The 12617-nt window shown below is 54.5% G+C and overlaps 1 protein-coding gene across 1 annotated transcript in view; it reads left to right on the top strand.

The window, feature by feature from the left end:
• Positions 1–448: 448 nt before the first annotated feature.
• Positions 449–12617, top strand: part of LOC127209189 (large neutral amino acids transporter small subunit 1-like) — a 29080-nt gene continuing 16911 nt past the window's right edge. The window contains exons 1-2 of the mRNA XM_051168779.1: positions 449–980; positions 5676–5813. Of these exons, the coding sequence (XP_051024736.1) occupies positions 449–980; positions 5676–5813 (670 nt within the window). The remainder of the gene's footprint in view (positions 981–5675; positions 5814–12617) is intronic.

Here is a 12617-nt window from a genome sequence, read left to right on the forward strand (position 1 = left end):
CTTCAGCACCACTAGCTTCCACCTGGGCTAGGGGAGGCAAGAGGGAGAAGAAGCAAGTCCTCACCATCCGGCCCGGCATCCAGCACAGAGGGACTTGAGAGAAAGTGTGAACCAACTCCTGCCCACCCGCGTGCAGCACTTAAGTCTCACGCCACACACCGCGCGATACACAGCATCACTTGGCATTCTGGGCCCAACGCTCCAAGAACTCTAACAGACCCGGGGGCGGGGCCCGCGGAGGAGGGGGTCGCGGGGACAGAGGTAGACAGGTCCTTCGCTGACCGACCAACGGCGGCGGCGACGGGCGGTGCCAGGCGGGCGGGTAACGGCGGGGATAAAAGGCCGGCGATAAAAGGGCGGCGCAGGAGCAGAAACATCTCCCAGTTGGCGGGTAAAGAACTGCTCGGCCGCGCCCACGCCTCCAGGCTAAGCGGGAAACGCCAAGAGCATGGCGGGCTCGGGCGCAAAGCGGCGCCGGGTGGTGAGCCCTGAGGCGGCGGCGAAGCGGAAGGCGCGGAAGAAGAAGGTCGAGGCGCAGCGCGCGGACAGCGTGAACTCCAAGGAGGAAGGCGTGGCCCTGCAGCGCAGCATCACTCTGCTCAACGGTGTGGCCATTATCATGGGCACCGTCATCGGCTCTGGCATCTTCGTGACGCCCACGGGCGTGCTCAAGGAAGCGGGCTCGCCCGGACTGTCGCTCGTGGTGTGGACTGTGTGCGGCGTGTTCTCCATCGTGGGCTCACTCTGCTACGCCGAGCTGGGCACCACCATCTCTAAGTCGGGCGGTGACTACGCCTACATGCTGGAAGTCTATGGCTCGCTGCCCGCCTTCCTCAAGCTTTGGATTGAGCTGCTCATCATACGGCCTTCCTCACAGTACGTCATTGCGTTGGTCTTCGCCACCTACCTGCTCAAGCCGACCTTTCCCATGTGTGCGGTGCCGGATGAGGCAACCAAGTTAGTGGCCTGCCTCTGCGTGCGTAAGTAGTAGTGGTCCGGGCTAGGGCGGGGCAGGCGCCTGCCTCTTACATTTTCTACGTCCCGCGTGCTCATCCCAGCATCCTTCATCTGTCCATCCCAGGACCATCTCGGCAGTTCCAGGTTCAAGTCACAGGTTCCAGAACCCACGTTCTTTTCTTTTCTTTCTTTCTGTTTTTAAAGATTTATTTATCATATATACACAGTATTTTGCCTGTATGTACACCAGAAGAAGGCACCAGATCTCATTATAGATGGTTGTGAACCACCATGTGTTTGCTGGGAATTGAACTCAGGGCCTTTGAAAGAGAGCAGCCAGTGCTCTTAACCTCTGAGCCATCTCTCCAACCCCCACGTGCTTTCCTTTAACCCATTCACAGCGTCTACACTTTCGGGACAGGCCTCGCGAGACCTCCGTAGGTCCCGTCTCTGACCCCGCGGTGGGCATCCCACTTTCCGACCTGATTACATAAGATACAAGCGACCTAGCCTGCCCCTGGTGAGAGCAATAGCCCCTGCCTCTTTCAAAGCACTACGTGGAGTGGCTGATGTGCCAGTTTGCTGTTTCAGCTTCAATTGCTAACTGGTTGCTAAAAGGGAAATTGCAGTTGAAAAAAAAAAAAAAGATCACTTACGTTCTTCAAACCGGCCTGTCAGGAATTAGTGCACGGGCTGACTCAAAGAACACAGTAGTAATAAAATTGTGTGTGGTAGTGAAGGCTGCTTGCTTATTTGGGGTGGATGAGCAACAGAGCCCTGTACAGGACTGGAGCTTGGCTGCAGACAGTCTGTGTGGGGGTTTTGGGGCTCCCAAGATGTGCCCGGTAACAGCTGTTGCTTGTAGCCCTTGCGGGACTTACAGGTCAAGAACAATTGGCTTCTGCTTTCTAAAACAGTTGTGTGATTTCCCTCCCCCCGCCCAGGACTGGGGAACACAGTCATTTGAAGCAAATATTCAGGATTTAGAGGGGAGGAAGCAACCTGAAAATCATGTTGCTTTCAAATTTTACAGATGAGCTTAGGCAGCTACGTTATCTGTTTTAGGGGCTGCTTTGATAATGCACACAAGGAGAGGGTGACAGGGTTGCAGCGCTACACTTAAAAGTGTTGGGTTGTAGCTGGGCATGGTGACACACGCCTTTAATCCCAACACTGGGGAGGGTTTTTTTTTTTTTTCCAGTTAAGAACACCTCTACCCAAATGACTGTAGCTTGTGTCGAGTTGAAATAAAACTAGCCACTTAGCACCCAGATCTGTCCTGTAGATCCCTCCACACTGGAGCTGTGATTGTTGTGGCTGTCTGCTGAGGTACACAGGAGGGCAGCAGCCTAGGTTCCAGAATACAGCACAGGCTCTGGGTGGTGACCTGCTCACTGTTCCTCTGCCACCTGTGTCACCTTCCCAGGCTTGAGGGTCTGAAGGACGTAGCCTGCTGACCAGTCTGAAGCAGTGAAGGTTTGCACATCCTGTCCTTTGCCCGGCTGGATGGAGGCTGGGACCCCTGCCTGCTAAGGTGGCAGAGACAGGTGGCAGAGAACACTTCTCAGCATCTCAGGAGTGGTAGAGACTGCCTGGCATGGATCCTCCAGTGCCAGGAAACTCACTACTTTCCACCAATGAGTTGGACAGGGGTTTGGCCATTCTTAGCCAGCATGTGCCTGGAGACCGCCCTGAGATACTTCCCACTTGGTGTGAGAGTAGGAGCATGTGGTCCTGATGTGAGAAAAGGCCCTCGGAACTTCCACTTGTCACTGTAAAATGGGGATCCGTCCTGCCGGGGTGCGGATGGAGAACTTTGTTTAGCGTACACTACACAGGCCTGTGTTGGAGTTTCTGGGCGCTGCTGCTGCCCTGGCTGAGCTGAGGCAGAGGCTGTGACATGCTAATGCGCCAGTGGCCCCAGTGTCTGGGTCCATGAGCTCAGTGCTGCCAAGGGCTCTGTAATTAGCGTTGAAATCGTCTTTCCCAGCCAGACATGAGAGTGCATGCATACTGAGCAGATTACACTCAGACATGTGTAGTGCACAGAACCTGTGACCAGGGCAGTTAGGAAATTAGGCATTTAAACATTTCTAGGTCCCCCCTGCCCCCTTTTGGTGTCGGAGATGGTATATAGACTACGGGGTAATCCATAGCACGCCCACGTTCTCTGTTCAGAAATGGTGGCCAGTGCCTCCATAGTGACCACAGTCCCAGGCCCTGAGACACAGATGAGGGCGAGCACCCGACAGCATTGTCTTCTGTGTGGCACACACCTGGCCTCTGCATATTTCCTCGCATTTACCCTTTGCAATCCATATAGTCATTCCTGTATGCCACAGCTAGAGAAACTGAGGCAGGAGTAGGCTGGAAGCACCCAGCCATGCCTCTGCGCAGTGTAGCAGGTGCCAGGGTCCTGGGGTAGCCTGGGTCACTACATCCAGGAGTCTGTTCTGCTGGCATAGGGGCACAGGCTGCTCAGAGGTTCATTAGACTCCTGAGGAAGGGCTCTGTCTTGCTGGTGTCTATAGGGAGCTCTCCAGGCTCCCTTTTATCGCCTTGCCACAATCTCCACTGGAGTGAGCTTTTGACAGAAAGCTCTGTCTGTTCCCCTGGGAAGTCCTGGAGGTTGAGGTGCCACTCATTGTCGCCACCCTCCTCACTCACATCTGGGGTAGTATGGGGTGCCACAAGGCTCAGGGAGCATAGACCCCAGCCAGCATGACTGGACACAGCTGTGGGAAGCTGCCTCAAGAATAGTGTCCAGCCGGGTGTGGTGGCGCACGCCTTTAATCCCAGCACTCGGGAGGCAGAGGCAGGCAGATCGCTGTGAGTTCTAAGCCAGCCTGGTCTCCAAAGTGAGTCTAGGACAGCCAAGGCTACACAGAAAGACCCTGTTTTGAAACAAAAACAATAGTGCCCCTGCCCCAGGCCTTGCCCGTTCTACCTGCAGCCAGGGTCAGATATGCCCCTAGATAGCTTTGTTCCTCCATGGCCCCGGCCCAGCTAGAGGAGTCACACCCAACAGCCGCTGTCCTTTAGCAGTGTTCTGAGCTGTTGCTTTCCCAGTGGCTAGCTAGCCGCATCACATCTGTCTGCTCCAGAGAGGCTGGGAGCCTGATCGCTGAGCACCAGCCACCAGATGAGTCCTCACCGGATATGTTTCTGGGTACAGTGTGTACGGCTGTTCCCACACTTCCCCTTTGCCAGGATTTGCTGCTATGTAAAGAATTAGTAGGGTTTCCCATCCCAGTTCTCGGGAGCCTGGTGTGTGCAACCTGATCCGCACTGAGTCACCCTGACCTTGGGGCTGGCCAGCATGTGTCATTGCTGGGACCTTTTGGTGCAGCAGCTGCTCGTGGCCAGTGAGGGCCTGCCTTCAGCCTATGCCTCTGCTTGTGCCAGCTGCTCAGGCTGCGGGAGTGGAAGGGTCTTTACTGGGTTGCCTTGGACCTTGTCAGTCTGGGCTGTGTGGGAAGGCTGAGGGCCACAGAGATGGCCTGAGCCAGCTCCCGCCTCTCCCTTGAGCTGTGAGCCCCCAAGACTTGTGGTCCACAACAGGATGGGGTTGATTGTGTACACAGGTACCTAAGGTAGAGGTTGCAGAGGATGCACCTGCTGAGGGGAGCAGCTCCCTAAAGTGCTGTATAGTGTCATCCTGAGTTGTTAGGCCTATTGAGCTGGCAACTCCCCTAAGCCCAGGGATTCATGTTTTTTTGTTTTGTTTTGTTTTGTTTTTTGTTTTTGACTGCACCTGCTGGACCTGATTGAGATGGAGAGCCTTGGAGTCTGTTACTGGCAGCTCCATGCCGCTACTCCGCTACCCCCAACACACACAGAGGCTGTGGCCTGTTGAGGCCTGAATGCACTCCAATCAGCAAGTTTATTGTAGTGTTTGTCACCATTTGCTGTGCGCCCTTAAATACTCAGAAAGCATGGGCGCATGCACACACACCTACCTGCACCTACAGCTAGCCTGTTGTAGTGCTGCTGTAGAGACGTAAAGTTAGTCCTGGGTCTGCTTGTGGACCTAAAGATCAGAGTGCCACTCTCCTCCAGGAACTGCTGAGTAACTGGAGCAAAACTCACCTATGTTTTCTTGATAGCTTACTGATGGGGGAATTGGGGGGCCATGTGTAGGTAGATGTGTGAGACCCTGCACATGTATAGATGGGTGAGACCCTGCACATGTATAGATGGGTGAGACCCTGCAATGTATGGATGTGTGAGACCCTGCAATGTATGGATGTGTGAGACCCTGCACATGTGTAGATGTGTGAGACCCTGACTCAAAAGGCTCAGGTAAAAATTTTAAAAATTAGTAGAAAGAGCTGTCTTAACAGGCTTGTTATCCCAGCACTCAGGCAGCTTGGGCAAGAACATCTTGGGCCAGCCTGGGCTACACGATGAGACCCCCCTCCCGCCACCCCCATCTATAAAAACTGAAAAGAAAGAACAAAAGATTTCACTGCAGGCTATCCAGGGCACTTGAGATCGGGCTCTTTGAAGAGTTGGAGTTCCTAACCTTTGACCCTGGCCACAAAGAACCAACTAGCTTATCAAAACAAGTCCCCAAAAGTCAGCCCACAGGCAGGCAGAGCTTTGCCTCTGGGATCCTAGCCAGGAGCACCTTACCTCCTCTGTGCTCCAGCCCTAGACTGGACCCCTGCCTGCCCTGTGGGGACTCATTGCTTCACTCTCTCTGTCCCTCCCCACAGTGCTGCTCACGGCAGTGAACTGCTACAGTGTGAAGGCTGCTACCGGCGTGCAGGATGCCTTCACTGCCTCCAAGCTGCTGGCCCTGGCCCTCATCATCCTGCTGGGCTTCATCCAGATATGGAAGGAAATGGAGACCGGTGAGTGACTCAACGTGTGACAGACACCTGCTAAGTGTCCAGTGTGGTGAGGAGTGTGCCTGGTGGTCCTTGACTGCCTCACCTGGGACATTGATTGGCTCCAGGAAAGTTGAGTGGTAGAGGAGACTGAACTTCAGAGAATATATGCAAAACCCTGTCCCTAGCTGGTGGGGAAGAGTCTGTGACGCCTCTGGGGGCCCAAGTGTCTGTCCATCTATGCAGGAAGTTGTGTCAAAGCTCTGTCTGGCTGGGCCTTGCCCACTACAATGCCCCTCCCCTGCTTTTTGGCCAAGATGTCCTACGTGTTGAGGTGCTCTCTGGGGCCTGATGTGTCTCACCATTCTGAGATGGCTGTGGGGTTCTCACACCTGGCCACTGTCCATAAGTTTCTTGGTGTTTCTCAGCAGTGATTTTCTTGTTAATTGTCATGTCTGTGTGTCCAGGGACTGGCAGGCAATGCGGATTTGGCTTCAGTGACATGTGTGAGTGCTTTCAGAGGTGGGGTCACTTCAGGAGCAGGGTAGCAAGCCCTCACAGTGTCTGTCTTCAGATGAGGGCCCAGTGGCCTGATAGCCAGTAAGGAGGGAGCCTAGGGCTCAGGCCTGGGAGACAGGAGCACTATTGTGATTTAAACATGGCGTCAGTGGGTATAAAAGTGAGTCTCCTGGCACCCTGCCACTCAGGCCCCTCCTGGCATGAGGAGGGTCGGTTTTATACTGCCTGGGCTTTGGCCACCCACTGTATGAGCTTCGGGGTGTATCTGGATCTCTGAGTCTCTTTCCCTGGCTGCCTTCTGAGGCTGATGGTAGGAGGGCAGGGGTAGGTAGGCATATACACACAAGAAATGTTCTCTCTGTAATCTGACAGCATATGCTCTGCTCTGCCAGTTGTCTGAAAGCCGTAATACACACACACACACACACACACACACTCACACTCACACTCAGGTCTGTCTGTCTCCCTGTATCTTTGTCCACCTATCTTTCATAACTGTAATATTCCACAGTAATAGTGTATGTGATTTATTAAGTAGTCCCTGTGTGGGAGGTAGGAACACAATGTCTGGGTTTTGAATTCCAGCCTTTATGGGGTACATTGAAGTGGAGGTCCTGCAGCCCAGGCCCTGCCCAGGGCCTCTGTTTGTGCTTTGTCCTTTGCAGTCTCAGTCCCTGTGATGGTCTAAATGAAGCATGGACAGGGGCTGACTAAGCTCCTGCCTGAGAGCTGTGCTGTGTGGTGGCCATTGCTGCCCAGAGAGGTTGGGCCACTGCTTGGGCTGAGCGCGAGCAGAGCAGTCCCCCGTTCTCAGCATTGGTCACTTACAGGAGCTGCGGAGGAAGCCCCTGTTCCTGGTGTTGCCCCCGGGCCGAGGCAGCAGGGAAGCTATTCCCTGAGTGGATGAGAGCAGGCTTAGCTTAGAGCTGGGGTTTGGGTGGGTCTGCCCCCTTTCTCACCTTTCTGTGTATAGGGTTCTAAATGCCTAGGTACAGGAGGCTGACCACCATCCAAGGGACAGTAGCTGCCGCCTTCCTAACGCTCCATTCTCTGACTGTGCTGAACATAGATTCACAGGTGCTAGGGGAAGCCTAAGTGTGGGGCCTCCTGCAGAGAGGGCATTGTCTGCAAGAGCTCCACATCCTCCCTGTGGCAGAGGTTCTCTGTACATTGTTTATGTGTGACTGGCACATTTGCTACTGTGCTTGAGGTGATGGAAATCCTGGATCATGGCCCCGTTGGTGCTTCAAGGGGTGGGCTTGGTCTGGCAGGATTTTCCACAGGTATATGAACTGCCCACCTGGAGTCCAGCAGCAAAGTGGCCTGAGGCCTTTGCTTTTCACCCACTAGGAGTCTCTAGAGAGCTCCAGAGAGTTTCATCCAGCACCTTTCCAAATGCCCTCAGGAGGCCAGTTGCATCTCTGGGATCCTGGTAGACAAGGGCTTGGGCAGAGGTTCTGGTCAGTTCTAGGGAAAGAGTGGAGTTGAGCGTCACCTGGACACGCCAGGGAGTGTCAGGAGGGACCGTAGTGTGCGCCCACAGCCCGTCACGTGGCAGAGTATGTGGCTGGAGGTAGGCGGTCTGCGGAGGACCCTGTTTGGCTGTTGTGATGAGGTATAGTGAGGAATTTAGTGCCGGAACTTGCTGCTAGCAAAAACAAACCTGAGAAGGGGACAGCAGAGCTTTTGTCAGGCCTGAATGCACAATGTGTTTATAATTCCGGTGGCTGCAGCAAGCACACTCTACGCCCCCAGCAGTTCCTTTCTGAGCTCCAGAACGCAATGCAGTGGCTGTGAAATTCCTTTGCAGGTCAGGGGGTGGGGTGAGGGGGTGTCTGTTATGCAGATGGACACCTTGGCTTCTGAAGGACACAGTGTTGGAATGCATGCTCCTCTCTTCAGAGTACTTGCCCACCCCATTGGGCACAGAGTCCTTGGAGGCTGGGATGATCACCAGGTCCTTGAAGGCAGAGGCCCTGGCTCTGGTCATGGGCATGAACTTTCTTTGAAACATCTGTGGGTCTGGAAACATGGTGTCCATTTCCACCTAGCTCTGGGCAGCCTCCTCATTGCCCACCCCAGCATCAGGTGACCCTGCTGCTCAGGCTATGTTCTCATCAGGAAAGGTGATGAACCTGTCTGTGGGCATCACTCATCTACCCTGCCAGCCTTGCACAGAATCTCTGCGGGGCCTTTGCGTGGGATCCAGTGAGGACTTGGCCAGTAGTCCGGAGCCCATGTCACTGTAAGAGGATGCCAGTCAGGTAGCCACAGATCTGTGGAAGAGAGTTGCAGACAGAGCTAAATAAGGCTCTGACCCAGGCCATGAAGGCCCTCCTAAGCACCCGCTTGCTTTCCCCAGGTCCCAGGAGGGAGTGCAAGTCCCTAGCAGGCTGGGGAGAACTCTGCCTGTTGCTGCTATCATGAAGTGTCTGCACTTGATCCATGTTTTCAGAAGTGGACACAATCTCCAGACTGGCATTAGACCTAACTGGCTGTGACTCGATTGTGGGTGGGATTGGTGAGTTGGCCAGTGTGACTCCAGACAGGTCCTGGAGAGAGCCCAGAAGACCGGAAGTAAGAGAGACAACAGGTTACAGATATGGTGGGCAGGGACTCCACGACCTTGACCTGTTGTGTCTTTCTAGTCAAGCAGCCAATTGCTCACCACACCCTGAAGGGGCTGTGGCTGGAGGTCAGACTGTCCTAAAACATGAGTGGGTGCCAGGCCCTCTCAAGGCCACGTGTGGGAATGGGCTATGGAAGCTTCTTCCCTTGTGCTCACCCACAGGCCCGGGTCATCAGAGGACACCAAGTAGCTCTCTCGTGGTTCTGCGTGGGCATGAACCACAGAGCAACAGGATAAACTGATCTCCTGAGGCCCTTGCAGGTTGTAAGGGACAGCTTGCAGATGATCGTGTCCCCTAAAGCCCTCTCCTTTTCTCCCCCATTGGCTGCCCAGGGGGTCAGGTAGGTGGCCTTTAATGGCTGTCACCATCCCACCGTTCATACAATATGAGACCGTCATCATTAGCCTGAGCTGTGAATGAGTGGTCACCTGCTCTGCCAGGGATCTCAGAAAGGGAAAGTGCCACCCCATATGCTGGCACAGATCAACTGCAATGAGAGGACTCAGTTGTATGTGTCCTTTGTCAGTAGGTAACAGTGACCCACACCTGGCTGAGGAGACCAGCCCTTTCCCATGTTTCACTGGGATTGTCACCTGTCTCTTAGTGAGGTGCCCTACGATCAGAGAGGTGAGGCGTCATGTCCTGGGTCCTGCAGTTCATAGGCACAGAGTGCAGGGTCGCAGTGCTGTGTCAGAGTGCCGAGGTGCAGCTGCTTGCTGCATCATGTTGTGGGAAGGCTGATATCCACGTTCTGGAGTGGCCGGCAAGGTGGCCTGGATCAGCAGCATTCTCCAGAGCTCAGCTGGGACCTGCAAGGACAAAGGTAGCAGTAGTAGGCAGGGCTGGCTGACTGAGAGCTGCCCAGTTCATGGGTAACTCCTTTTGTGTTCTCAGTGGGTAGGGAGTCATCCTGTGGGGTCTCTTCACACAGAAGCACTGTGTGTATTTTGGCACCAGAACCGTGTCTAAAGTCTCTTTTCACTTCCCTTAGGGGTTCAGTGTCCATATGCAGATAAACACACTGGGGTCTGAGGTAGCACTTGAGCTGCTCTGTGAACAGAAGGTAGAATAAGCAGCCTGGAGCCTCCAAAGCTATTCAAAGGAAGCTTGAGGGCATGATGGGAGAGGGGTGCCCCAGCGTTGCCTCAGCTCCACTGGGCGACTTCGGGTCTGGAGGGTTGTGGAGCTGCATCATGCCCAAGGCCTCTACATTGTCCAGATGCACGGCAGCCTTGGTCAGGCCCCCAGAGCAGCAGGCCACATGGCTTCCTCATCTGTTTCCTGCGTCTGAAGAGGATCCTTGTTGGGTCTGGAGCCCATTAGTTCACAGCTGTCACACACACACACACACACACACACACACACACACACACACACACACACACACACGTCGTTAACTGATATATGCATGTGGCCCCGGAGTCTGTCAGGGGACAGAAAGTAGGCTCACTGCGACACTGCCCCTGGGTTGAGGTTGGCTGTGGGGGTGCTATGGCTGGGTGAAACTTCAGCTAGACCCACAGGACCAAAGTGGCCTAGCTTTCTCCTGCCTGCCAGCTCTGCTGTCTTAGAATGGACAATATCTCAGGAAAATTAATTCTTCTATGCCTGAGGCCCAGGTGTGTTAGTGACATGGCCTTTGCTCCCAACCTCTGATGTACCAGGGGCAGGCAGATCTCAGGACACACCAGCCTTGGGGAGTCTCTGTCCTGAGTCAGCCTGCAAGACAGGCATGTCCCGAGGGTCGGAAGGAGGCCAACCCTGTTCACTCCCAGTGTGCACTCCACATTTGTGTATACTCACCAGGCTTCTGTCAGGGAGGGTGGAGAGGCAGTCCGGGTACAGGGGTGGGTCCCCATGGTCACACTGTGTGTGACACAGTGCCTCTGTACTACTCATCCCTAAAGTCCTCTTCCTGGGGTCTTGAGCATTACCACACCAGCCACCCCAGCTACCCCCAGCCACCCCAGCTCCCTAGCGTCTTCTGCTCTATAGAGAACTCTGATGGCTTCTAGGGCTGCACGCTGCTAGGGGCTGTGCTTATGCCTAACTTCTCACAGCAGTGCTGCCAGCCCCGTGGAGAGGTCCATTTTATGGCTGAGGAATGGGAGGCCTGCCAGCCAGGCCTCACCTGACATAGGCAGAGTGGGAGTAGGGGCTCTGAGATGGTCCACAAGCCCAGAGGAAGGATTGTAGCATGTTGGATTCTCTAGTCCCAGCCGACCTGTACCATTAACACTGTATGTAAGCTTGCCTGCTCATCTTTTTTTACAGTGGCTCGAGAGAAAAGAGGCGCTGGGCGGCACAGCGTGGCTGCCCTGCTCCTGCCTCTGTAAAGTTCTCGAGCTCTTCCTTAGTCCATTGTTTGTGGGCGCAGGTCGGCCCTGAATGGGTCTGGCGAACAGGACTGAGGGGTCTGCCCAGGGCTGGCAGTGCCTCCTTGAACTGTGGAGGCCATGTTGGATACATTGAGCAGCACCTCTGATCTCTGCCACTAGTGTCTCACTGCCCCTGTCCTCACCCCCACCCCACCCGGGGATATGTGATAACCTCAAGGTTTCTAGGTTAAGGTGGGGCAGTTACATCTAAACCCCAGCCCTGCTCCACTTCCAACTCGGTGCCTGTCTGTTTTCCTCTTGTAAGCCACTCCAATCAGGAAAAAGGGAGCCAGCTGCCTGGCAGTATCAGATAGGTGGGTGTGGCCACTCCCACCACCCCTCAAGCCACCAAGGTGGACTGTAGTCAAATGGTGACAGGGTACAGTGAGATTATCCTTGAGTCAATCCGGCCTTGGAACAGCTTGGGGGACTGCAACCTAGCAGATCTGTTGCCCATCCCGTGGTGCCTATGGAGAGAAAGCTGTTTACACAGGCATCCAGGGAAGCTGTGCACTCCAGTCCTGAGCCACTGTGCAGCATAGGCTGCAGGCACTACTCCCAGCCTGTCAGAGGCCAGGCTGAATGCCGTGAGCCCTGACAGGTAACTGGAGTGTGGCGCTCCCCTCCATCCTCTCAATGGTAAAGGATGGCTATAGATTGGAGATGGGTATGTTGGTCCAAGCCGTGCATCCCTGGCAGAGAACTGTCTGCTGAAGGAATTGAACCATCCCTCCTGGCACCCCTACCCAGGATGGACAAGAAGCAGGCATCCTGTTCACTGTAAAAAGATCTCACAGTCTGGGCTGTTATTTCTCCCAGAGTCCTCCTGCAGTACTGACTCCCCAAGGATAGCCAGGCTCGTGTGCTCCCGGGAATAGAGCCACAGAGATTCTCACGGCAGTGTCTTGTCACAGCCGCTATTCAGGAGTGCTTGAGATATGAGACAGCTGGGACATAACACCGTGGCAGCACTTGCACTCACACATAGTGACCAAAGCATGGTGGTGTCCTCAGGGCAAACACTGAACTTATGTCATTCATAGTGTCCTGAGCCTGTGCTTGTTCTTAGCTCAAGTGACTGGGGTGTTTCAAGGTACTTGTGGACTCCAGGCTAAAGCTGTCTGTGTTGACCCAGGGTGGGTTCTGGTCACTTTTCCAGGTGTCTGGCACTTGTCCCCAACCAGTAAAGGGTAGCAGCTTGGATGCTTACATAGCTGACAGATCCTCATGTGTCCTACACAGCTGCTCTGTGCCTTGGTTTCCCAACTTATAGGAGAAATGCTCCCTCGAGTTGAGATGTG

This window comes from Acomys russatus, chromosome 26 (genome assembly GCF_903995435.1).
Source record: "Acomys russatus chromosome 26, mAcoRus1.1, whole genome shotgun sequence".
In the NCBI taxonomy this organism is placed as follows: domain Eukaryota; kingdom Metazoa; phylum Chordata; class Mammalia; order Rodentia; family Muridae; genus Acomys; species Acomys russatus.